Source organism: Schistocerca americana, chromosome 7 (assembly GCF_021461395.2).
Source record: "Schistocerca americana isolate TAMUIC-IGC-003095 chromosome 7, iqSchAmer2.1, whole genome shotgun sequence".
NCBI lineage: Eukaryota > Metazoa > Arthropoda > Insecta > Orthoptera > Acrididae > Schistocerca > Schistocerca americana.
In genome coordinates this window covers 345,181,249-345,208,993 of record NC_060125.1, presented here as the reverse complement: position 1 = coordinate 345,208,993, position 27,745 = coordinate 345,181,249, and the positions used below count along the sequence as shown (strand labels likewise).

The 27,745-nt window shown below is 45.2% G+C and overlaps 1 protein-coding gene across 1 annotated transcript in view; it reads left to right on the top strand.

The window, feature by feature from the left end:
• Nucleotides 1-8,162: 8,162 nt before the first annotated feature.
• The window catches only part of LOC124622091 (cyclin-dependent kinase inhibitor 1C-like), a 48,474-nt gene continuing 28,891 nt past the window's right edge, over nucleotides 8,163-27,745 (top strand). Inside the window, exon 1 of the mRNA XM_047147670.1 lies at nucleotides 8,163-9,351. Within this exon, the coding sequence (XP_047003626.1) occupies nucleotides 8,697-9,351 (655 nt within the window). The 5' untranslated portion in view covers nucleotides 8,163-8,696. The remainder of the gene's footprint in view (nucleotides 9,352-27,745) is intronic.

The following is a 27,745-nucleotide window of genomic DNA, read 5'->3' as shown; positions in this document are numbered from 1 at the left end:
CGCTGTCGTTCATCCTTGTGCTCTATGGCCCGAAAGCCAATGATCATGACCTTTTGTAAGCCAAATAAACCGCTCCATTTCCGCGTTACGACAACTGCATTGGTTTCCGTGTTGTTGTTATCTGTACGCAGTACCATGGAAGCACCACAGGGCTTTGCCGTCTAACTTCCACAGTATCTTGGCGAGTTTTAAGGATATCAGGACTTGGAATCCAAACGGTAAATTGAGGTATTTTCCTCTGAGAATCGAGGATTTTTCCAAGCTTGCCAGGCAGCGCTGGAAAGTTGAGGAGATCGATAGTTAGATGACAGAAGGTCAGGAATAACGGCCGGACTGGTGAAAGAGAGGGCAAGGTCTACTGCTCAGGATCGTTTAAGGTCTATCATCTGCGGGAGTTAGACGTAGCTCATAATCAGGAGCAGGATATAGGATGCTTCGTTGTACCAGTCATCTTTAGAGATGTACTGAGACAATAAATCGAGTTTTCTGATCTTCTCATCGCCGACCTGTGTGGCCGTGCGGTTCTAGGCGCTTCAGTCTGAAACCGCGTGACCGCTACGGTCGCAGGTTCGAATCGTGCCTCGGGCATGGATGTGTGTGATGTCTTAGGTTAGTTAGGTTTAAGTAGTTCTAAGTTCTAGGGGACTGGTGACCACAGATGTTAAGTCCCATAGTGCTCAGAGCCATTTGAACCATTTTTTTGATCTTCTCATCGATTTCTCGTAACTCCTATCTAGTATTGGCGACCTGTAGATAAGTTGTCTGGGTGGCCGCATCGTAGACTTCCCATTCTTCTTCGGCTCTCTCAGTTTAATCGACCCCATCGGTTATCTCCGGCGTCTCAGTAGCGACGGCGACGGGGACGGAGACTGGATGGTCAGTCTGTCCACTATTTTCCGTGTACCTTCGACACTCTTTTTGCCCTCCACTGACATTGCTGCCACCCGCCGCCTGTGAGAGGTTATTGCACGTTGACGTCGAACATAAGTGGTGGTCACATTAATGTGACTCGGTCGTTTATTAATGTAAACAAGTTGTTGCTATACACTGAAGAGCCAAAGAAACTGGTACACCTGCCTAATTTCGTGAAGGGACCCAGCGAGCACGCAGAAGTGCCGCAACACGACGTGGCATGGACTCGACTGATGTCTGAAGTAGTGCTGGAGGGAATCGACATCATGAATCCTACGGGACTCCCCATAAATCCGAAAGAGTACGAGAGGGTGGAGATCTCTTCTGAATAGCATATTGCAAGGCATCCAAGGCATTCCAGATATGCTCAATAATGTTCATGTCTGGGAAGTTTGGTAGCCAGCGGAAGTGTTTAAACTTTGAAGAGTGTTCCTGCAGCCACTCTGTGGCAATTCTGGACGTGTGGGATGTCGCATTGTTCTACTGAAGTGCCCAAGTCTGTCGGAATGCACAATGAACATTAATGGATGCAGATGATCAGACAGCATGACTATGTACGTGTCACCTGTCAGAATCGTATCTAGACGTATCAGGGGTCCCATATCAGTTCAACTGAACACGCCGCACACCATTACAGCGCCTCCACCAGCGGCAACAGTCCCCTGCTGACACGCAGAGTTCATGGATTCATGAGGTTGTCTCCAAAGCCATTCGGTACAATTTGAAACGAGACTCGTCCGATCAGGTAACGTGTTTCCATTCAAAAGCAGTCCAATGTCAGTGTTGACGGGTCCAGGAGAGGCATAAAGCTTTCTGTCATACAGACATCATGGGTACACGAATGGGCCTTCGGCTCCGAAAGCCCATATCAATGATGTTTCGTTGAATGGTTAGCACGCTGACACTTGTTGGTGGCCCAGGACTGAAATCTCTTCAGTCGCCGTTCTTGCAGGATCTTTTCCCGGCCGGAGAGATGTCGGAGATATGATGTTTTACCGGATTCCTGATATTCACGGTCCACTCTTGAAATGGTCCTACGGGAAAATCTCCACTTGATCGCTACCTCGGAGATGCCGAATCCCATTACCCGTGCGCCGGCTATAACACCACGTTCAAACTCACTTAAATCTTGATACCCTGCCACTGTAGCAGTAGTAACCGATCTAACAATAACGACACGTCTATCTCCTACTGATGTAGTAACAATATGGTGTGTTTTAAGAAAAAAATAGCAACAAACTTATTACCAACAGACCGAATTCGCCAGACTTTACTAGGCTTTGGATCCTTTCGAGAAACCCACTGAGTCGCTTGACATTTCTTTCCAGGGTCATAACAACTAGAATCCAAGAATCATCAGCTGTAGCAGTATTCCAAAGTTTGAGGTGCCGCCTTGGAATTTTTCCAGAGTTTTTCTGCACCGATCAGAGCGCTCCTGATGGGAGTGTGCTCCAAGCACACAACAACCAGCGCGTTGCAGTGTCGAACTGGAAGCAGACGGGAATAAAATTTCCATTTGTCTCACTGCATGCCTCCTCCACAGGAAAAATTACGCGGATGACGTCATCTCACTGCATGCCTCCTCCACAGGAAAAATTACGCGGATGACGTCACGTTGCTATAGCAACCATACTGTTATGCTCGGCCTGTGGCTCCGTCAATGAGGTTGAGCTTCGAGAAAGGGGAAAGATACGTCACTTCCCTGGTCAGAATTGCGCACTTGCCGCTACAAAAAAGTTCCGAGCACTAAAAAACAGAGACATCCATTTGGTGTGAAGCCAGCATATGTTGTGGGACAAATAAACTTTTAAAGCATGGCAAGATAAGCCAAACTGCATGTCTGAGGAAACAGAATAACTGGAACGACGAAATCAAGAGCTTCAGGACTACGATGTATCGTGGTAATTTGAATAAAATTTATAAGTTCCCAGTGTGCCAGTTGAATCTGTATTTGAATTGTCCTATTTCAGAGCCGAGCATCCAGCTAACGTCTGAACCTAAGCTTTTACTTGTTTCGTGAGAGCTAGTGTGTCGGTCAGAAGATAACAGAGCTATTACAAAGCACCTGTGTTAACACAAATAACAAGTTCTTCTCGGAGGCAGGAAGGACGTAAAACTACTGACGTAACTTTATGACTTGTGTGCTAATTAGGCAGAAATAGTGTTTATATCTATCGTTCCAGTTAGCCTGAAGTCTCGCTTTACTTAAGGAGAGTTGCTGAAGTCCACCAACGCAGAAAAATGATACGCATACTTTGGAACTATATTGTTGTTGTTGTTGCGGTCTTCAGCCCTGAGACTGGTTTGATGCAGCTCTCCATGCTACTCTATCCTGTGCAAGCTTCTTCATCTCCCACTACCTACTGCAGCCTACATCCTTCTGAATCTGCTTGGTGTACTCATCTCTTGGTCTCCCTCTACGATTTTACCCTCCACGCTGCCCTCCAATACTAAATTGGTGATCCCTTGATGCCTCAGAACATGTCCTACCAACCGATCCCTTCTTCTAGTCAAGTTGTGCCACAAACTTCTCTTCTCCCCAATCCTATTCAGCACCTCCTCATTAGTTATGTGATCTACCCATCTAATCTTCAGCATTCTTCTGTAACACCACGTTTCGAAAGCTTCTATTCTCTTCTTGTCTAAACTATTTATCGTCCATGTTTCACTTCCATACATGGCTACACTCTATACAAATACTTTCAGAAACGCCTTCCTGACACTTAAATCTATACTCAATGTTAACAAATTTCTCTTCTTCAGAAACGCTTTCCTTGCCATTGCCAGTCTACATTTTATATCCTCTCTACTTCGGCCATCATCAGTTATTTTGCTCCCCAAATAGCAAAACTCCTTGACTACTTTAAGTGTCTCATTTCCTAATCTAATACCCTCAACATCACCCGACTTAATTCGACTACATTCCATTATCCTCGTTTTGCTTTTGTTTATGTTCTTCTTATATCCTCCCTTCAAGACACTATCCATTCCGTTCAACTGCCATTTGGTTTCTATACAAATTGTAAATAGCCTTTCGCTCCCTGTATTTTACCCCTGCCACCTTCAGAATTTGAAAGAGAGTATTCCAGTCAACATTGTCAAATGCTTTCTCTAAGTCTACAAATTCTAGAAACGTAGGTTTGCCTTTCCTTAATCTATCTTCTAAGATAAGCCGTAGGGTCAGTATTGCCTCAAGTGTTCCAATATTTCTTCGGAATCCAAACTGATCTTCCCCAAGGTCGGCTTCTACTAGTTTTTCCATTCGTCTGTAAAGAATTCGCGTTAGTATTTTGCAGCCGTGACTTATTAAACTGATTGTTCGGTAATTTTCACATCTGTCAACGCTTGCTTTCATTGGGATTGGAATTATTATATTCTTCTTGAAGTCTGAGGGTATTTCACCTGTCTCATACATCTTGCTCACCAGATGGTAGAGTTTTGCCAGGACTGGCTCTCCCAAGGCCGTCAGTAGTTCTAATGGAATATTGTCTACTCCCGGGGCCTTGTTTCGACTCAGGTCTTTCAGTGCTCTGTCAAACGCTTCACGCAGTATCATATCTCCCGTTTCAGCTTCATCTACATCCTCTTCCATTTCCATAATATTGTCCTCAAGTACATCGCCCTTGTACAGACCCTCTATATACTCCTTCCACCTTTCTGCTTTCCCTTCTTTGATTAGAACTGGTTTTCTATCTGAGCTCTTGATATTCATACAAGTGGTTCTCTTTTTTCCAAAGGTCTGTTTAATTTTCCTGTAGGCAGTATCTATCTTACCCCTAGTGAGATAAGCCTCTACATCCTTACATTTATCCTCTAGCCATGCCTGCTTAGCCATTTTGCACTTCCTGTCGATCTCATTTTTGAGACGTTTGTATTCCTTTTTGCCTGCTTCATTTACTGCATTTTTATATTTTCTCCTTTCATCGATTAAATTCAATATTTCTTCTGTTACCCAAGGATTTCTACTAGCCCTCGTCTTTTCACCTACTTGATCCTCTGCTGCCTTCACTACTTCATCCCTCAAAGCTACCCATTCTTCGTCTACTGTATTTCTTTCCCCCATTCCTGCCATTTGTTCCCTTACGCTCTCCCTGAAACTCTGTACAACCTCTAGTTTAGTCAGTTTATCCAGGTCCCATCTCCTTAAATTCCCACCTTTTTGCAGTTTCTTCAGTTTTAATCTACAGTTCATAGCCAACGGATTGTGGTCAGAGTCCACATCTGCCGCTGGAAATGTCTTACAATTTAAAACCTGGTTCCTAAATCTTTGTCTTACCATTATATAATCTATCTGATACCTTTTAGTATCTCCTGAGTTCTTCCATGTATACAACCTTCTTTCATGATTCTTGAACCAAGTGTTAGCTATGATTAAGTTGTGCTCTGTGCAAAATTCTACCAGGCGGCTTCCTCTTTCATTTCTTAGCCCCAATCCATATTCATCTACTACGTTTCCTCCTCTCCCTTTTCCTACTACCGAATTCCAGTCACCCATGACTATTAAATTTCCGTCTCCCTTCACTATCTGAATAATTTATTTTATTTCATCATACATGTCTTCAATTTCTTCGTCATCTGCACTATATTAATGTGGCCAAATTTTGTCTCAGTTGCGAATATTTTTGACATCAGCTGTAGTAGGTATAGTGACACATGAAACTTGTACCGGACCGGGTCAAAAAATCGGATTTCCTGCTTATGGTGAGCGGTCGCCTTAATCATCTCGACTGTCCACGCACGCTACTAGGACCGATCCAAACCTCCATATGCCACTGCTCTCAGCTTACCTGAATTCCCACAACAGGATTAATAAGACAAACATGTTCCACGTCAGTACTATAGTCTTTTTGCCCTTCTAGGCTGTGATACTCATTTTTACAATATCTGATCCTTCAGACAAGGCTAATGAACAACGGACACTTACTAAGGAACAAGTGCCAAGTGCTACGGAACAACCTGCAATTGCTAAGGAACACCATAACAATGATAGCAAAAGTCATGGTAGAGAGCGGGACATATTAACTGCAGCCAAGCCTGTGCAGGAGCGCTTCGTACACATTCGGCAGTCCATGCAGCACCGGGGACGAAGGTTGTTGTATGTGATACGGTAACATGTCTGCAAGACTTCATTTGAGTGCTTACGACCGTGGACGAGCGGTTGAAAGGCTCGAAGCCGGTCACGCCACAGTAATCGCCATTTAAAAAGGGCCGCTGAAAGTGGTAATGCTATGCGAAAGCATGCCGGTGGTCATAAACAGACAACCACACCACAAGAGACTCGATATGTGGGGCGAAAGGGAAAAGACATCTCACACCCAGGCAGATCGCTGCAGATATTGCAGCCGATACCGGTACATACGTCTTGCCACATCATTTCGCGGCGATTAAATTAGGCTATTTTGTATGCTCGGAAGCCTGTTAAATGCATCTCAGTGCAACCGCGCCACCATCAAGAAAGAGTTTGTTGATGTAGGCAGCACTGCGGTTGGGGTCGACAAAAGTGGTCCAGAGTGATGTTCTCCGACGAACTCTGCTTCACTTTGGCAAGTGATTCTGGCCACCAATTAGTGTGGAGAGTGGGAGGATCACGTTACACCACAAAATAGCCATGAACGTCATCGGTATTGCCTAGGCGTTATGTACCGTGTTCCATGTCGTCCATCGTTGTCTGTGATTATATCTCTACAACAATGCAACTGCTCTTAGCAATTGTCAAGCAGTGTATGTTAAATGGTTTCCAATTAAAAACAAGGAGGTATTGTCGATAGAGAGGTCTATAGAAGCGGAACTGCTCTACTGGAGAAAAACACTGCGTTCGTGTCGGACGAACCACTCCGTCTAAAGTGATTTAGCAGATGGGAAAGTCCGTTTGAATATTCCCGCTGCCAGCCATCGGATCCAAGCTGCAAGCAGGCACGTAGTTCCCGGTTACACCGCTAGATGACAGCACGGTACGAGCGTAGCCTACCGCTGCGACTACAAGCACAGGCGCTTGGTTACAGTTCTTACGAATGTTGGGACAATAAGCCAAAGGCATCGCAAAATAGAACACACACACACACACACACACACACACACACACACGCGCGCGCGCGCGCGCGCGCGCGCGCGCGCGCGCGCGCACACACACACACTAAAAGGTTTCCCATTATTTACACCTGACTGCTTCTTCTCGGTTTTCCTAACGTGTTTTAATACACAGAACGCTAACGGAAATCCAAATCAGTTAGTTTCATGGCAAAAAGATTGATTGATTAGTGCACAAAAGACAATAATTAAAAATGAAATCAGAGTTTTGGGATGAGTGACAGTTTAGGCATACGTAAACCTGGCTATTTACAGAAGGTAACTGGCATGTCGGTTCGGCATAATAAATTGTGACTATCACCGGTGTACAATTTAGAGGTCGTTTTCCACAGCAGGTTCATAAAGCGTACGTTCTTTCAAGGTAAATAAATGGTCTGGAATCAGTAGAACAGAAAGTCAACAAAATTAAATCAGCATATATTCAACTTCAGGTGAAAGCAAGACAAAAACTGTTTTTTACAACCACAACGCCTGACATAAGAGCTTGGAAAATATGTTTCTTTTAAACGGTTCATCCACACCGGACTAAGTTTGTAACGCTATCTGTACGATAAACTGTCAGAACAACAAATGAAAAATAACGAGTCATTAGATTTTACCTTTACTAATAAAGATGCGTTTCGGAGCTCTGAGTGACTTACAGAACCCAAACTTATTGTAGCAAATTATACGACTTTACAAACTAAAATATACAAATTGCCAAGCTCCCGAAACGCGACGTGACAGAAGTGTGGTGAATCGTGCTTTCGTTGCTCAAACAGGCTGTTCATTTATTTTCTAGATACATACTGCTCAGAAGAGAATAATATTTGCAACTGGTATGATCACTGTTAACGGAGGATATTCGCAGAGAAATGACAGAGGGGCACATATGCTCCGCCCGATTGCTCGTCACCGCTCGCTGTCCTCCGTCACGCGCTCTTCTGCGTGGTTTCTTTCTCTGCAGCAAAGCTGTGCGGGTGACTTGTGACGTCAACTTTCCCCTCCACGCCGCGTCTTCCCCACCCCAGCACTGAGGCGACCACTTCGCAGCCACTCTATTGGTCAACTCGAAAATACGATGAAGCAAGACGCTGCTGCTGCTGCCGTCCCCCCCTCTCCCCTCCCGCACGAGCGTTCGCCACACTACGAACGCACGCGGTTGTGCTCTGATTGCGTAGTAGCAGCGGCGCGAGGGGAAGCAGAGATACAGCACTGCCTCCACCGAGGCGGCGGAGAGGCGATCGCTGGGAAGGCGTGGTGGGGGAAGTGCTGCTCGCCCGCTATCACGCAGGCGCGCTGAGCGGGAAAGCAGTTGGCGTGTCGGTCCCCATGAGGTGAGTGCTTGGGACGCGGGAGTGGGCGGAGGCGCAGAGTTTGGCGGAGCGGACTGCAGCAGAACGTGTGCGGCGTGGCGTGTGTGTGTGTGTGTCGAAACGAACAGAAGCCTGACCCGACTGCTCCTTCTGCGCTGTTACCGACAAAGTTTACTGACAGAGAAGTACCGCCTGCTACCGAGGAGGCGTGCCGGCTTTTTCTTAAGTTTTTGGGAACTTGTGTGATAAACGCTGGAAGTGCCGAGTGGCAAGAAGAGGAAAGTTGCGAGGAGGCGGAGTGTGCGTCGCCAGACAGCATTACTGCCACAGAAGAAGAGAGGCGCGATAACGCAAAAGAAGTGCAAGTACTGTTGGCGTGCCCCCGTGCGGTGTAGTCGAGCGATGAGTGCCCGCGTGTACAATCCGTTGTTCCTGTCCGAGATGCGGAGGATGCTCAGAGGCGGCGGAGTAGCCGGCGGCGCCGGCAGCGCGGCGTCGGCAGCGGCCACGGCGGGCTGCGGCGGCGAGGCGGCGGCGGCGTCCTCCGGAGGCGGCGGCGGCTATTCGCCCCCGCCGCCCCCGGTAGCCGGCCTGGACCGCGTGCGCCGGCAGCTGTTCGGCCCCGTGGACCACGAGGAAACGCGGCGCTTCGTGCAGGACGAGCTGCAGGCGATGCGCCGTCGCGACACCGAGCACTACGGCTTCGACTTCGAGCGCGAGGCACCCTTGCCCGGCAGCCGGCTGGTGTGGGAGAAGGTGCAGCCGGAGGCGGCGGTGCCCGCGTCCTACGCGCTGCGCCGCCTCCCATACCTGGCGACGCACGCCGACGCGGCGACAGCCGTAGCGGCGGCGTCGGTGGCGGAGGCTGCGGCGGACGGAGACGACGCCCCCAGGGGGACGGAGGAGAAGGCCGTGCAGACGGCGTCTCCAGCGCCGTTCGCCGTCAGCGCGACGTCGGCCGAAACGACGCCTGTCGCCGCCGCACCGGCGCTTGCCAAAGCGTCGAATAACAACAACAACAACAGCGTCAGCACCCCAAAGCAGACTTGCATTTCTGGTGAGTATCGCTTCTGCATCTTTTCGAGTTACATTGCTGTCATCTCGGTACTACTCACAGACCACGAATACCGCACAAGCACCCCATTTCTTAGACACGTATAAAATTAATGTAGTGACACCCTTATGCATAAACAAATAAAATAGTCTCGAATTGCGTAACCACTTCTTCGTTCCCTCTTCAACACTCAATGATTCAATTCCGCTGCTAGATTGTGATCCTCGGGATTTCCAGAATATGTTCCGTTTCGAACATCTCATTACGTCAAAATTACTGATAGGACGCGATTCGAAGACAGCGAATCTGATATGCCAAACAAAGCCTGTGGTAATAGATTAGTCTGCAGCATTGCTTAATGTTTACCTCGCGCAATATTTAACTCATATTTCGACGTAAAAATGCAACTGCGAGGTAAATTCGGAAAACATGTATTAGGTAATGGTCTAGTCTGCGATGAGTACTTTGTTGCATTTAGAACCACATATCGTGTATGAACTGCGTAACTTTTATTCTATACTTGAAGCACCACGCATCCAGTCCTATAGCCCCTGTATTGGTAATCCAGATATGTTTCCGCAGCCGTGTAATACTTTTTATAGATATCTATTGTCAAAGTCCATCATTTTTACCGGTATGTCCTCAAGGGCCTTTAGCTGATGGTACGAGTCAATTTTCTTTCGTAAGGAAGTTACGCGTGTTCTGCAAATACTACTTTTGTTCGTGTTTTTTCCAGACGGATGTTGGTTCAGTGTCTCGATTTATCATAAATCAACGGAAAATCACTATTCAACCCATGTCATATTGTCGTTTTGATCAAGCCGTTTGAAACATTGGTGGAAATAAGACAGAAAGAGGAACTTGGATTTGTAGCGGGCGTGAAAGCTACGTGAGATTGTCTATTGGCGTGATTAGTGAAACATTTACTATAGCTCCATTGCGTACGACTGTATACCGGCTCATTAGGAATGTCATGCAGCAGCCGTAGACTAAGTCGAATACTTAGCAACCCTCGCTAATTTGGCTTGCAGACTTGACAGCATTTTGTCCGTTCAAAGTATTTCTGTTCGTAGCTTCATTGCAGCAAAGTACCTCATGCAGTTAAAAAAAAAATGTACATGTCAGAGTGTATTTCATACCCGCGTCTCCTGGGCCTCGCTTCGCGTTTTATACGTTACGGCGTTGTCGCTTAGCAATCCCGGCTCAGATGTCCTTCGTGCGTCTGCAATAGCGAGCGGCACGCCTCTGCTTGTTGTGTGAAGTTATTTGGCGCGAAAAATGCGAGCCAAGGTCGGCTTCCACGCGCGTCGTGCGTGTGTGTGTGTGTGTGTGTGTGTGGCGATCTGAGACACACTCGCTACCTGTATTGGAAGCAAGTCTGGACTTGAAGAGAGACGCTACTCGTCCCTCGCGCATTTTTGATAGTTTTATGCGCCTCGCCGGTGTAGTTTTCTGTCTAGATTGTGCAGTCGTCGTTCTATGAAGTCGAATATTGCCACTCGTGCTGAGTAGGTAGCTGGTTCGTGCTCGTTGGCGCAATATATTCCTGATTAAGTGCTAGCAGATAATAAAAGTGATTATCGAATTTAATACAGGCGGTTTCAGGTAAATAGCGCTTGTTTGTGGGAAGAAACGACTTTGGACGATTGATTTTGTCTACCATATTTACGTCAGCACCTTTAATTTAATTTTATCTAGCAAGGTTATCTGACACTCGAAAGTTCGGTAGCAAAATGTTGAATTCATAGGCGAATGACGTTGTCGTGGTACCCTTACGTTGGTTGTAATGGGCTGCTTTACTGATGACTCTCGATTTAAAGAGCATTTACGTTTTCAGCACCAATCATTAAAATAACTCCCCTTGTCATGTTAAAAGGACTGACCAACGCAAAAAGTTAAACTGGTATTCTTCCATTTGAAAAACTGTGGTGAAAGCAATTTCTGTTTGCCGTTTTTTCTGTGGAATATTTTACCTATCAATATTTTTTGACATGCAGAAAGCTAGGAGCTTCATTTACTCATCTCTTGGTAGTTTTTGCGTATAATGTAATTCGCTTTCATTTGTTTGTTTCCCACTGAGAACGGCTGTTGGCATTCTATTCGATTTCCAACAGTGGAATAATTTTGCGTTTTCTTGTCGTCAGTGATTGCGATTTTAAACCCATTCCGCTATAAACTGCCTTATTCCCCACCGTTTGTAGTGTAAGGCCAAATCACAACAATGGTAGAAATTAACGGACGAGTGTGACCGCTGAACAATAGCTGCTTGAAGAATTGTGTTGCCGTATTGTTATAAATCGCAAATCGCTCACCCGGTATCGCTGGCCTGTTTGCTGCGTAATTTCGCGCGCATGAGGTGATAAGCGCCTCACGAACTATCGGGCTCGGTTGGCTAGGTGTCCACCACGGAAGCCTGTTGCTTTGCTCGCCTGTGCCCGTGCTAGGCGAGCTGCCTCCGAGCTCGGCGGCCGAGATGGTGCCAAACCTCTGCCAGCGAGCAGCAGCACAGCCTCGCTGGAGCCGTGTTGCCACATCTCTGAGCCACAATTATCAAGGCGCGCTGTTACGAAACGGCCGCGCGCCACGGCGTCGCGAAACTGCCACCGCAGTTCCCCGATCTCCTCTGCAATCACTGTAACTGTATCTGCACTAACGAATTCTCTAGAGCCTCTCCGACATGAATGCATATCAGAAGCGCGCCGTCGACGGCTTGTTATGCAGTTGCGCAAATTTTGTTATTACAATCTGCGGTGATTTAATAATATAGTCATTGTCTTCCGGTATATAGAAACTGTCATCTCTGCCTGTGATATATGTCATCGCGGTGTGCTTCGCGATTCTCGGAGATTTCGTACTATGCGTTAAAATGTCAAAATATCACGTTGCCGCTAAAAAAAGTGAAACCGATCGAGAGAGCTGTAATGTGTCATTTCCATGTGTATTCTTTGAACCGTGCTTCATTAACATAAAACAACTCGTAGGTGCTGTACGAATTCGCATTTAAAGGTACCAGAATCAAATTTTCTGTCTTCCCAGTTTCAGACCTAAAACCTTTTGGTTTGCTGTGTAAATAAACTGTACATTAATAAATTAAAGCCTCGTAAGTGAAAAACCTTTCATCCGATTAAAATTCTGTGATGTTTTTGTTTGGACATTGTATCGAAGCTGTATGGAAATCACGTATTCGTTCTACTTTTATTAACAATTAGTTCTAAAAGCATTTGCGTACTCCTGATGATGTCACCACAAATCAAATGCTTAAACTGAAGCAAATCCTTGTTAGGAAGATTGATCGAGTTTTGCTGGTTAAGCTCTTAGCTGCGCTAGCAAACTGGATATTGAAATACCAGAAATACAAAAGTAAAGAACAGAAACTCCCTTTCAACAAAATGGTTCAAATGGCTCTGAGCGTTACGGGGCATAACCTCTAAGGTCATCAGCCCACTAGAACTTAGAACTACTTAAATCTAACTAATCTAAGGACATCACACACATCCATGCCCGAGGCAGGATTCGAACCTGCGACCGTAGCGGTCGCGCGGTTCCAGGCTGTAGCGCCTAGAACCGCTCTTGAACCCCGGCCGGCTCCCTTTCAACAGAATTGTACGTCAGAAATTGGTAATGATTCTGTAACACTACTTTTTTTTCGTAGTTAATGTTTTACTGCAGTTGTAGTTGACCAATCACAACCCATACTGATTGTACTTCGAAATACTGTTCGTATAAAGGACACAGTTAAGATTCAGTCGTCGTAAGAAGAAGGAAATGATACATTTACGATCTCAATTTGACAGAAACATTATTTACTGATGATAATAGCCTGCTTCACATTAGTTTAATTAAGGACTGCCCTTGACAGGAACTTGTAAGGTTAGGAACATATATTTTTAGTAATGCTGCCTCGTGTCACAATACTTTTTTCCTGTTTTAGTCCAATGCGTTTCGAAGCTACTACTCCAGTTTCAGGGACTGCATCTGTTTCAGTTTATCATTTTCATCTGGCCACACAATGCTCTTAACACTTCAAATACAATAACATTATTATAGCCGTACTACATTCTAATATACAACCTAAGTAGTACACCAAATGAAGTGAGTACAGTGCGACTTCTAGTTCCGACATGCGTTGGGCTACAACAGAGACAACAAAATAATGTGATCGAACGCAAAGAATCACTAAAATTCCTAACCAGTAATGTATTTGTGCGCGGATAACTGCTGCGCAAACTGGCCCTCGGGCTGATGACTAATGTACGTGCTAATGACTGCAGCAAGTTTGTAACGATGACTGTCTTCATTGTTCTTCTTGCATTTAATACTGACTGGTTATTAGTATTTTGCGCGCTCTGATGTAAACTGCTCGGGGAATGAAAGTTTAAAAGGTCCATCACATGTCTCCTTGTTTTGTTAACCGATAAAGTGATTGAGCACAGCTTAGCCGTTGTCTCAAAAGATTATCTCCACTGTTTCGTAAGACTGATAACGGTCAAAGCTGAGACTACAAGAAAATAAAAAAATAAAGCATCTGCGCTCGTGGTTCTTTCCTTTTAACTAAGACAAGAGTGTGGACCATCGTTAAATATTGTCTTTGCGAGGACGAACGCCTCGTGTCCTCGGCAGGGAGCGGTTATCTTATCAAGAGAAAGAGAGTTAGTCTCCAAATAACTTGGTGGAGGACAAACTTTGCGGCGTGACTGTCTCAAGAAAGGCCGGTAGCACACATACAAAGCTAACGCTTCATAATAAAGATGGCCAGGCTTCTTGTCTCAATCTTCCCGGTTGTACGGGAGATCAGTGCTGGCAGCCAAGCCCAATTTCGGTTGCGAAGGGGCGAAGTGGCTACTGTTAAGGATGTAATTAGATGATTTCAGGGTTGTATTTGATCGCGGGGAATTGTCTAGCCTTCCCATCCACACCAGGCTCTTCGTTCTGCGCGCGAAAGCATAGACAGATGTAGGGAAGCGCACAAATTGTGTCATTAATTGACACTACGCTACACGTGCTACAGCAGTCGAAAAACGAATGCAGCGTCGCATTGGGCGCTATTGTGCTGTCTGCAAACAAGCCTGTATTGTTTATACGTTTATGTGACGCGTGCTTCTTGTATAACAAATCAAACAGGTCAAGGCAACATTTTCTGCTTCCATGGCGTTCCAAGGCAATTTCAGGATTACGTTTTTCGTCTCTGGTTTTCTTCCAAAAGGATAAACAGAGTTTCATAGTCTTCAAATTCCCAGCCAACGATGCTGTGTTACAAAGTGTTCCGCTAGGCGAGTGATAAGATCTGTGGTAGGAGTCCGTGCATATCAGACTGGTTGCGGGATGCTACATGTAACGTTGTCTAATCACTGTACTGGTCCAACTAGTCCTCGTATTTCCTCACAATTTCTTTGATTTATTTTATTATACCAACCTAATCTTGCAGTTTGATTTCTCATTAAGATATAAACTCAGAGTTTTTAGTTGTGTGCAAATATTTTGTGACCATTTCATTAGCAGTACTGCTGTTCTAGCTCTCCAGTTTGTATCACAGTTTCATGCTACCTGCGGGACAACCTTTTTTGGGGAAGTTTGCGAGACTAAATTCAGAATGCCATTATTACCCTGCTACGATTCTTTTCTGCGGTTTTCTCACGTTAATTTGCGAACTTTTTCCTTCCCTCCGCCCCCTGTCTAGATATAAAAAAATCGACAAAAATGGGAGCTTGGCTTAGAATCATAGTGCTTCGCTTGAAATAATGGGGACGAGGTTTGCTTGTTCAAGGATTACAGCCATGAAAGAAAGCTGTGTCGAATCCATGAACGTCGTTATTCTTAGTTTCTCATAGAGAGCCAAGACACGCCATGTAACCGTTAAAACGCTATCATGAAACATCCCTAGCGGGTGATGTACGTTGTGATTTCGGTTAGCGGTGTTTTTTAATCTCGTCTGTGAGCGGGACGTTCGCACGGGGAAGGGGAAAAAAATTCAAAAATGGTGCAGCCGCGCGTCGGTTAGATTTAAAGGGGCGGAGCAACCCCCATGTGCAGGGTGTGTGCGCCGTTACGTGGGCCCATTGTGTGCCACGGGGTGAGTTGCGCTCACACATGTGGTCGCGTGGCGTGGACGCGACCCTCCCCGCCGTGGGTCCTCACGAAAGCCCGCCACCAACCGTAACGGTCGTTTCCCCATAGACTTCGGTGCGCCAGTTGGCAAGACCTCTATCACGGTAACCAAGTTTCCCTTCGTGTTCCGAAATTTTGTTTTGCCGCCTTTCATTCTTTTAATAATATACCAGTGTACTCATAGAGCGGTCCTTCCGTTGGTAAGTGTAATTAGAGCGGGAAGTGTCCGCACTCATTTTACTCTTTCGTGACTGTGTCTTAAGGTCCTCACACAAACTGCCGCATCGTTTTTTTGTATCACAGCTTAGTTAAATAAACAAAAACTACAAATTAATTTTCCAGACAGGAGGGATAAAACTACGCTACGGCGGCCGAGTAAGTGATTGTTAGATAATATGAAAATGATCTAATTTTTTTTTGCAAATAGACGGTTGGGGAGATCGGTCTAAAGCCAGGAATTTTTCGTAAAATATTGTCAGATCAGAAGCAGACATCTGTTTTTCGCCCCCTCCTACTCATCTTCCCTCCTATCCCCCCCCCCCCCCCCCAACTCCAATAACTCTGGTGACTGACAATACGAGAGAGACGTTGTGCATCACGATGTGTTCCACTGTTAAAATTCTTAGAAGAGTCAACGAGTGTATTGCTTCTCCTCCAGCGCATTCCTCGCGAAATGACCATGACGTTAAAATAAGAAAGATTCGAGGTAGCACAGAGGCTGTCCAAACAATCTTCCTTGCCGCAGCCGGCCGGTGTGGCCGTGCGGTTCTAAGCGCGTCAGTTTGGAACCGCGTGACCGTTACGGTCGCAGGTTCGAATCCTGCCTCGGGCATGGATGTGTGTGATGTCCTTAGGTTAGTTAGGTTTAAGTAGTTCTAAGTTCTAGGGGACTGATGACCTCAGTAGTTAAGTCCCATAGTGCTCAGAGCCATTTGAACCATTCCTTGCCGCACAACTTTCGCAACTGGGTGAAGTCACAGTGTTACAAGAAGTATCCTCTAGCACACACCATAAGGTGGCTTGTGGGATACAGGTTTAGACGTAAATTAGGATAGTTCACACTCCCTGGCTGTTCATTTCAGGGTCATCCGGTGTGAATCACCGCTCCCGGCTTCCTAGGAACGAAGAAGAACCCACAAACAGCTGCAATTGGTCGCCTACAGGTCTCAGTAGCTATCGGAAAAGATGCAATTACATTGTGCGCAGAGACAAGTAGGCGAGCTGCCGCTTTATCAGCACCTGAGGAAATCTCTTTTACATCGATAACGTTAACTAATATCACCTTAATCTCCCCTATGATAATATTATTTCGTAATATGTCATAGCTCTCTCGAGTGTGTACTTTGCTTCATCTGGTGTCTTTTCCTCGATTAAACCGGATAAGATACTTGCTCTTTCACTGTTTTACACGTAACATACACACACACATTCACACACATATACGGCAGGCAGCATAGAATCTAATGAAGCATTTGAGAGAGTACTGGCGAACGAATTCATGTTATTCACGGAGTTTTGGGTGCCTCAGGTTAAATAAACACAATGGTTACATTAAGCATCTGACAGCGGAACAGTTAGAAGTGCCCCATTGCACTGCGTCTCAACTGCCTTATTGCAGGTTGATTGGCTTTTGTGGACCAATAACGGAATGTATGTGGAATACACTACTCCACGAAAAGACGATACCTGTAACAAGACTTATGTTCAAGTTCGTTACTTTCTTCAACTCTGTGCAGTCGGGCGAATAGTTTCTCGTATTTCGCCCAAGTGCTTGGGAACCTGCTTGGCGTAAAAGACGTATATATACAGTGTCGCAAGAGGAATGGTCAATATTCAGGTATATGACAGGAACGATAATTTGAAGCAAAACATCTGGTAAACATGGGCTCTAAAATGCATACCGTAAGTGCTATGAGCAATTCATCTTCGATATTGCGAAGCATAATCTCTCCTACAGCAATTTCCTTGCGTGCCATATTTTGAGATGTGACTGTACGGACCAAATTAAGAAACAAAAGTTCAGTAACCATGGACACTTTGAAGTGCATACATCAAGAGCCGTGAGCACCTATTCAGCTTCGCTACTGTGAAGCGGTTCTACTGAAGAAGGGCTCATTGCTCTTAAGACATGCATTTTGAGTGTATGTTTACAAAATACAATTTTTTTGTTTTGTTTTCAGCCGTACTACTTCCTTCCACAATATGAAAAGCAAAGAGATTGCAGTAGAAGAGATTACTTTCACAATACCAAAGTTCGAGAAGTGCTCATAGGTCTTAAGGCACACAGTTTAGAGCCCATGTTTGCTAGACTTTTTTTTTCCCGAATGATCTTACCTGTCATATCCTGCGACGCCCTGTATAATGATAGGCTCGAAACGTTGTTGTGTTCTCCTAGACAAAACTGTTTATTCCTGTTAGTTATTGCTCGGTTCTCGTCGTAGGTAATCGTGAAATACAGTCACTATGTGAACGCATTAAGTATAGCCGCCTAGGTTACATCAGCATAATTTTGGTAGCATGTGTTTGCATATCACTGTGGACTAAAGACACACTGTATTCACGCCCGACACTTGGCCGGCGGCTACTGGCGCAGCGAAGTACACACACACACACAGCAGCCATGACCACATATGCAGACCTGCTAATTGGTCGGACCGACCTGAGTCACAACATGGCGGCACAGTTTACAGAAGCGAGCGAGGGACAACTTCCAGCAGCGCAGATGGAATAGCCCTGTTACGGTACCGCAAGCTCGCAGCGCGCGCGAATGAAGTTCGCACGAGGATGGCGCGCGACTCGACTTAATGCTTACTGGGAAGCGGCGGGTTGTGAGGAGGGGAAAGGTGACAAAACAGCAGCGAGCAGTCACGAGTCGCGTATTGCGCTTTTGAGTTGGGGTGCTATTTTGAGGCCGTTTCCAGCATTCGTTTGAGCCAATTAAGACTCGATTCTAACATCACGAACTTTGGTGAAGACTACTGAGGCTCCGTCAAAATTACCTGCCTTGCCAATCCCTTATCTCGATTTATTCTTTTCACAGAAACTATAACACCGAGTATACCTAGGCTACTTCATTACAAACATTCGGAGAAACAAAACGTTGCATGTATCTGTTTCAGCACTGGCAGTTAAGTATTCGTCCACTAGAGAGCAACCAGTCCTACATACCTGTATGTAGCCTGGCTGTCGTGTTTTGGTTGAGGTGGTTGCCATCAGACATCGCCTTTACTGTGTGCAGCTTTGGATATTCTGCAACAAAATATCGGCTTTCGGCATCTGTCCTGTACTGTCAGTTTGACACTGAATTTAGCGGCTCAGAAAGTTAAAGAAGAATGTGATAGTCCTTCACGGGATACTGATATTGATGACAATTTGGGACCAATGCTCGCCTGTTATAGAAGATAAAACGTCTACTGTGCTCCAGCAAACTCCTCCAAGATTTCTGTTCACAGGAAACGATTGTGAAATACATGATCCGACTTTATACCCAGATAAAAATTTTAAAAAAAGTGTGATTTCAGGATACTTTTGTCAAAGTACGATGCATGAATATATTCGGAATTTTGTTGTTGGTGATCTTAAAAAAAATTAACTCATAATTTAAGCTTTAAAAGGCATATTTATATACCTATATGCAATTTTAGTCATTAAAGTACGGTTTTCATAAATAAAAATTCTGTTTTTTTGGAACAGAATTTGTAATAAAGAAATCAGTACCATATGTTTAGGGGTCAGGCCTGCTGTTAATTTCTGGTCGTTGTGTGGAGTGGTAGATGAAACACTGGCTTCATGTTGAAATCTGTTCATTTTACCCAGTAGCCAAGAAAATGAGCTAAAACACTACACTGAATTTTTTTACTTTCAGAAAACTGTATCCAACCTTATATTTAATCTTACACTACTTTTATTCCCACTTTCAACATTTCCTTTCTTCAGTGCAATTGAGAGTGAGAAGTGTTTTGTGTTGGGGTAAGAACTTGTTTGTTTCTGCTTCCCCTGAGTAGCAGTTCAATACCCTACGCAGGATATGCTGAAAACTGCTTTGGCTAGTGGACTGAGTTTCGTCAGTCTTCTACAGTGAACTGCTTTATTTCTCTTATTAATTCATATACTTTTGCATCAGCAAGCAGCTAGCACATCAGTCCATCTTTTATTGTTCCATAAGCGGTTATAAAATACTTTACCATGTTTTCCTCAACAGTACAGTGCGAAACTACAAGTTGAGTGAAATTTTAGTTCCATAGCGTGGCGTGTCGCCTGATCTTCACTCAAGCGACGTTCAGAAAAAGAAGTTTAAACCTTTCAAAAGGAAAGGTTATCGCATCGGAGATTTTGCGTGCGATTGTTCTTATCTTGTGGAGTAAGGTATCGATAACGTAAAACATGGTCGGTGATAAAAACAGTATTACCTTCCAATGAACAAACGTGTTTTGTACGCGAATGTTGATTAAGGGTCTATATATAAAAAAATTATAAATATACTGAAAAACGTTTTCCCCTGTTTGGTAGTGGAGTTGCGGTTCGGTGTAGATTAAGCTGTGTATAAAGAGACGAGGAAGGACAGGATACTTTACGTATTCTTCAAGCAGACTTAACAGCGTCGTACGCTGTTTACGCGATACAGAAGAGTCGTTGGCTCTCGGGTCGCGGCAGCAGCTGCCACCTATCGGCACAGTGGCAAACTACTAGGAAGTGCTCGGTAGCCGGTAGAGTCAACGTGGCACTGCGCTCTGCAATGAAGCACTGCTGACGACATAAGTGCGCGATCGGAAACCGAAGTTGTTGACATAAAATCCAGTCGCGGAAAGTCCTTGAAGAAGCACGTGACAGTTTCAGGTCACACTGTCTGGAAGCAAGATGACCTACAGTGAACAGTTTGGCATCTATCAACCTGCAGTCATTAAACTCTCGTATCATGTAATATCGCACTCAATACAGTGCACATTTGAGCAGTAATTTTCCAAAGCAGCAATGAACACTTCGCTTTCGCCTGATTGCCGTTGATAGCAGCCGCTTCCTGTGCAGACTTATCGATGCTTCCTCATTATCGCGGGCATTCCCTTTTAGCCAGCGTTGTGTGTACTCGTACGCTCCTTCCGGTCTGCGCCATCTTCCGGGAAGCGACTGGCGACGTCAGCATGCGATAAACAATCAGAGAGGCGCAGGGACCGGAGGCTATTTAAAGCATCCGCGCGTACTGCGTACCGATTTCCCAAGATGCTTCCGCATCCAGCTGAATAGTATTACCCGTGGATTCTATTGGTCCACAAGTATAGGAAAACTGAAATTTACTGACAGAGTAATTAACTATCACATCGTTCCTTCATAATTCACTTGCAGTGTAAACAACCGAGCAACAAACTAAGCGCACTACCTTAATTCGAGAAATGTGCCACATTCACGTTGGACCAAGTCTCAGATGCGAATACTCGAAAGTGGGGTTTAGGTTGTCCTTTATATTTGGTTTATTTTCTGCCAAATAACAACCAAAGTGCTAAAACTCTTTCCAAACAAGGCCCCGGAAGGCCCAACGGTACCGACGACCGCCATTTATCCTCAGCCGATAGTAATCTCTGGATGCTGAAATGGAGGGCATGTGGTCAGCACACAGCTTTCTCGGCCATTGTCAGCTTTCGTGATCGGAGCCGATACGTCTCAGTCAAATAGCTCCTCAGTTTGCCTCACAAGGGCTGAGTGCAGCGCTTAGCTTCCGTTGACTTAAATAACAACCTGCATTATTGTTATTCTTCAGCAGAGCTGAATTTTAACGGTTCAAATAATTTTCATACATACACATGATTTGTGTTCTCATTTATGCTCAGATATTTAGCACACCTTTTGCAAAAAATTTCTTTGTAAAAATATCAAAGCAGGCAAAAGCACAAAATCCAAAGGCATAACAAGAATGAGCACGATTATAACTTTTCTATGCATGCGCAACCTTCAGCACACTCAGGACTTTAGAACTCGACACTGTGCAATCGATTGATCACTGCCGCACTAGCGATGTCGTCGGCTCATGATTTACTAGCAGGCAAGTGATGCGCACCCACCACGTGTGTTCTGTTTTGATTAGGAAGTCGCTCGTGTAAATTGGGTTTTAGAGAGCTCAAGACTGTAACGGGCCTCTGTTTTCTTGCGTAAACTGCGGCGTGGTCTTTTATCGGCGCAGCTCGTTCAGAAGGCAACGGGCAGCCTTGAACCTGACGTTACTGATAGCGTTTGGTCACGTAGCTCGCAAGCGCCTAGGAGGCCCCGTATCAGCAGCCGGCAAGTAACTGCAAACGTTTGTATGTGCAGCTGTGAGAGCCTGCAGCTGACCCAGCGATAAACTGCAGCGGCTGCCTTTCCCTTCCCCACACCTGTTGCACAAATTTGTCCGCTGGGGCCAGTGGTGTGCGCAGGCTGATGCTTGTATTGTGTTGTGTGTTCACCTGTTGACGCCCACACGGCCAGACGTTCGTCATGGGGAAATGAATTTCCCTTCTCGTATCATAATGAAGGTATTTTAGCCTTTCCATCACAATTGTGCTCGAGCGGTTAAAGCACTGGGCTCCTGCTTTGGAGGTCTCTGCTCCAGTCTGGGATAGAGGTGGGGATTTTCCTAGCTCCTCCTGGACAGCCCCTGATCCACTCAGCCTGCTAGCAGACGAGTACTGGGGATATTTCCCGGGAGTAAAAGGCGGCCAGTGCGATGGGCCTGTCACGCCCTCCCTCCTAGTGCCGTGGCGAAGGAGTCAGGCCAGTAGCCCAGTCATGGGATCGCCACAAGAGACCTTTTTACTAGATACCATTGGGACGTATGTGACCAACTATAGGTCCAGAGAACCAGTGCGGATTTCTGCATATTATTGCTATGTATCATATGCGATATTGTTTTGCGCAAAAAGTATCACACCGTATCGAAATTGACAGTCATATGATACACTCGAACTCGCATGTAATGATAAAGTGATAGGGGTTTGGAATAATCTCCAATAATGTCAAATATCTTCGATCATAAATACAATACAAGTGCTTTTCTGAAAATATACTGAGTGATTCAAAATTTCTGTTACACTCTTCTAGGGGTTGTAGAGGTAAAGTTTTGATAAAGAACCCATGTCCAGAAATGAACCGTTTGAATGTAAAATCGGTTTGAGGATCGGATCACTTTCAGATCTCCCTTTTCACGATGCGCGCACAGGGGCCGAAGATAAGGGCAATGTTTCGAAAAATGGTTCAAATGGCTCTGAGCACTATGGGACTTAACTGCTGAGGTCATCAGTCCCCTAGAACTTAGAACTACTTAAACCTAACTAACCTAAGGACATCACACACATCCATGCCCTAGGCAGGATTCGAACCTGCGACCGTAGCGGTCGCGCGGTTCCAGACTGTAGCGCCTAGAACCGCTCGGCCACTCTGGCCGGCAACAATGTTTCGAATTCTTGTTTCAGGTTCTCTTGAAAATCGAGAGTGCAGTACGTCCGTGGAACATCATCCAGCTCGCCTAGTTTCGAAGGTAGCAATTTCTCTCAGCCGTTGCACTCGGACGAAGGTGTTACGTGATGCCATAATTTGCAACAAGGACTGACAACAGAGACCTTTTCGCAGCTTTTGTATGTACCGTGAAGTGAGAGATTTGAAAGTGGTCCGATTTTCAAACTTTTTTTTAATCCAAAAAGTACATTTCTCAACATGGGGTTCTTACCAAAACTTCATCTACCAAGTCCCCTCTACAGCCCCAAAAGTCTGTAAAAGGAATTTTGAATCACCCTGCATGACGTAAATGATATTGCAGGGTGATCATTCATTTCATTACCACATTATACTGTAGGCCCCACGTCAAAACACCAGTCTGACAAATTGTGCCACCCCTCCCTGAGTTGGAAAAGGAAACGGCGGGAAATAGTTAATGATATAATTTCTGACGACAACATTAATCAGAATAACCATACATTAATGTCTTTCATTCCGACAAAAATGGCACTGAAAGGGTTAAACTTTTGTCCGATTTTGTTTTGCAATCTGCAGAACTTTTTTCATTAGTATTCCATCATTCGGTATGCATGGTGGCTGGGTTTTAAGGAGCTTCTTAATCCCATTGTTTCGGCGCCACATACACGTGACAACGTGCACACACTGAATGAGAAAACGATAGGTCGATAGTTAAGGATACGTTCTTGAAACAGAGAAAAAGAAAACAATATGTTGCATGGACGGCACGGAAACTATTTCGATGTTAGATCTCAATTCCTCGAGGTGGCTGGGTGTTTGTGTTGTCCTCATCATTTCATCATTCATGGAAGTGGCGTGATTGGACTGAGCAAAGGTTGGGAATTTGTACGGGCGCTGATAACCGCACAGTTGAGCGCCCCACGAACCAAACATCGTCATTATCTTCATCATCTCAATTCCTACGGGGAGAGGAGGAAAAAGGAGACAGGTCTTCCTAGTTGGTCTACAGCAATCGTGGGAAACTTACGGGAACAGAACCCGCCAGAAAACATCATTAAACTCTTTCTGACATGTTCAAAGTACCCTGTTGTTTACGCCTGTTCAAATTGTAATTCTCAGGTTCACCGGAAGTGCTTTCACGCCACTGCTTGTGTTCACACTTGACTCACTTCAATGCTTGTGAGCACATGTGTGTTTAGTAGTGCTCATCATAGGACAACAGGCAAAGGTGGACCAGTCCGTTGTGGCCGAGCGGTTCTAGGCACTTCAGTCCGGAACCGCGCTGCTGCTACGGTCGCAGGTTCGAATGCTGCCTCGGGCATGGATATGTGTGATGTCCCTCGGTTAGCTAGGTTTAAGTAGTTCTAAGTCTAGGGGACTGATGACTTCAGATGTTAAGTCTCATAGTGCTCAGAGCCATTTTTTGCAAAGGTGGACCTATAACCCGATCTCCACGTTCTCTGCGCCTGAATACACTGCACTTAACTTTGTGCGGGCATTTGAAATCTCGTGTGCATAAGATACAGGGCATCTTCTTGTCTGTAATGAGGAACGTTGCGAAATCATACACAATGCTGCAGAAATACATCAGCTCATTCATTACTCAGCATTACGGTGGGTTGATGCAATGGAGGGCAATATGAACATTTCATGTGAGGGAGAGTTTCATGTGATAAGCTGGTACGTTCTCGATCTAGCGTGCTTACCATGGCTAATGAGCTAAGAAGAGTAGTAGAAAATGAGTTCTGGCATGGAAAGCGTTTCCAGACACAGGTTCCTGTAACGTATTTTGTTATTCTGTGTGTGGCCAATGTTGCTAAGCGATGAAGTGCAAAGCTGTGGACGCAGAATCCCTCGATTCGATCCTCATCCAACCCTAAACCATTTGTTTTCCGTGTATTATCAGTTATTTAACCAATGACAACGTTTGTTGTTGTGAAAAATGCTGATTTGCGCTGTGGTTCGAATTCCACGTTAAAGTGTAGGTCTGCTCGTAACTGGATGGATGGGAAGAACATTACGGTATACTGTATCGCAACAGAACGGCACTTCGTGAAGCAGTGTCATGTTCAAACCAACCTTCGGTTTATGACAGCCTTACCTAATTTTATGTGTGAATAATGTGTCCTGAATGTTCTACCACGCCTGTTAGTTGTACAACATGTATGATACGGGCTGTGCAGCCTGAGGACCCTAAAATGATCGATTGTAGTTGTACAACCTGTATGAGCGCGGGCTGTACAGCCTGGTACCCTAAAATGGTCGATTGTTTCTGTAAGTATTGGCGTTGCTATGGTACAAATCGTCAGTAAAATTTTCTTTATTCCGTAGTCTCGTGGCGATAAAAGGTTTGCATGTGCCTCTCTAGTAGTATTCTCTTTGCTGCTGTTGCACATAGGTCAAAGTCTTTTTTGAAGTGTTGGCAGAAGAGCGAACACCGTGTTGCTAGAGGAGGCCGAAATGCACGGTTTTAAGCTCACGCAGATTGGCGTGAGGTCTGGAACAAGGTAAAGTAATTATCCTATAAAGAAAAGAACGTAGTTCTTGGAATACTTAACTTTTATCCATAAGTGGTGTACATCGGTCTGACGGTACAGGCATCACAAGTTAAATATCTATTGATAATGGCGCCTTGCTAGGTCGTAGCAAATGACGTAGCTGAAGGCTATGCTAACTATCGTCTCGGCAAATGAGAGCGTATTTGTCAGTGAACCTTTCCTAGCAAAATCGGCTGTACAACTGGGGCGAGTGCTAGGAAGTCTCTCTAGACCTGCCGTGTGGTGGCGCTCGGTCTGCAATCACTGACAGTGGCGACACGCGGGTCCGACGTATACTAACGGACCGCGGCCGATTTAAAGGCTACCACCTAGCAAGTGTGGTGTCTGGCGGTGACACCACATTTTTTATATGCGAGGTTGTGGGAAGACTGGAAAATAGACTCATGGATTAAGTAGATCGAAAACCGGATATATTATATGAACGCCAAAGCACAATCCTCGTGCTGAAAGTCGATCGACGTTCTGACTATTGGAGTACGTGGGAATGTTATTGTTTGGCAACTCTGTTGTTTGTTTACACCTGACTGCGCGATGCACGCTGCTGTTGACATATCGGTGTCGCCGTCCTTGATTCAGAGTACGAGGGAAAGTGAGAATGTGCTGTGGAGGACTGCATAACACCCGCGCCGCGCCTCTGTGTATATCGATACGTGGCTAGCTGCAGTGGAAACTTTCCAAGAGTCGGTATCGCTGGCTGCGGAGACAGCGTGTACCTGCTGTGCACTGTGCGCTGCAGTACTGTTATAGCTTCGTGTTACTGTCACTTTTCATTGACTACGGGAAATGAGACTTCGCGTATCTCGCCTTGCTAGCAGCCCTGCGTCCCAGGCAAGCTTTGTCTAAACCAGTAGTTGCCAGCCTGGGGGTAATTACTCTTTGAGGGGTAAAATGAAATTATATGATGGGGTACAAACTAAAAGATTCGATTCTGTTGCAGTCACTAAACTAAATTATTTTCAAAAGGTTATTACTTTTATCACAAATTTGTAAGGCTCTAATATTGATTATTGAAATTATCAGTCACTACTCTCTTTCAATTGTAGTCCGATCCACGAACGACGGCAGTTCGCGCATGTCGAAGCACGGACGCGGATTATGTTGTTGACGATCCCCCACTACACATACATCTTGTGCTTCGTCGATAGACCGCTGATGATAAAAGTAAGACTATATGTAACAAAAACGAAACATCTCAAGAAAATGTCTTTTCCAAGTCGTAGAGCCGGCCGGAGTGGCCGTGCGGTTCTAGGCGCTACAGTCTGGAACTGAGCGACCGCTACGGTCGCAGGTTTGAATCCTGCCGCGGGCATGGATGTGTGTGATGTCCTTAGGTTAGTTAGGTTTAATTAGTTCTAAGTTCTAGGCGACTGATGATATCAAAATGGTTCAAATGGCTCTGAGCACTATGGGACTTAACTGCTACGGTCATCAGGCCCCTAGAACTTAGAACTACTTAAACCTAACTAACCTAAGGACAGCACACAACACCCAGCCATCACGAGGTAGAGAAAATCCCTGACCCCGCCGGGAATCGAACGCGGGAACCCGGGCGTGGGAAGCGAGAACGCTACCGCACGACCACGACATGCGGGCTGATGACCTCAGATGTTAAGTCGCATATTGCTCAGAGCCATTTGAACCATTTTTGAAGTCGTAGACAATACCTGCAGTAGTCCAGAAAGTGTTCCATTACTAGCTTCGAAACAGATACATGAATTAATTGACAGTACGATACAGAAATAACCACATAAAGGCTACTATACTGCTCTACACAATATTATTATTATTATTATTATTTACTATTACTACTACTATTATTATCAATAGCTGTGGTCAGACACAAAGCATTAACAGCCTGAAGTCTTCCAATTTCTGTCAGTTCAGAAGTAAGGAGTGCAGCAATCAATTGATATGTGAACAGTAAATATAGTGCACACATTCTAACTTGGCTGATTTTAAATGGGGTTGCAAGGTGCAGGTCAAGCAAGCGCCTCAGTGGAGAGCAGTAATGCTGGGGAAGTTTGTTTCGTAACAAGTGTCTACCCTCACAGTGGATGGTTAGCTTTCTTATCTGAGAAGGAGTTGTGGGTAGCACTTGAGATGCACCATGAATTCCTTTGTGATTCATTCTAAATTACACACAAACTAAATATCATTCATCTTTCATTATTTAACAAATAAAAGTGATCCAAGAAAAGTCTTTCATTATGTGCTAAATATGTGATGGAGGGGGGGGAGGGGGGATACAGCTAATGTCCAATTGCCCTCACGGGTAATTGTCTATCAAAGGTTGG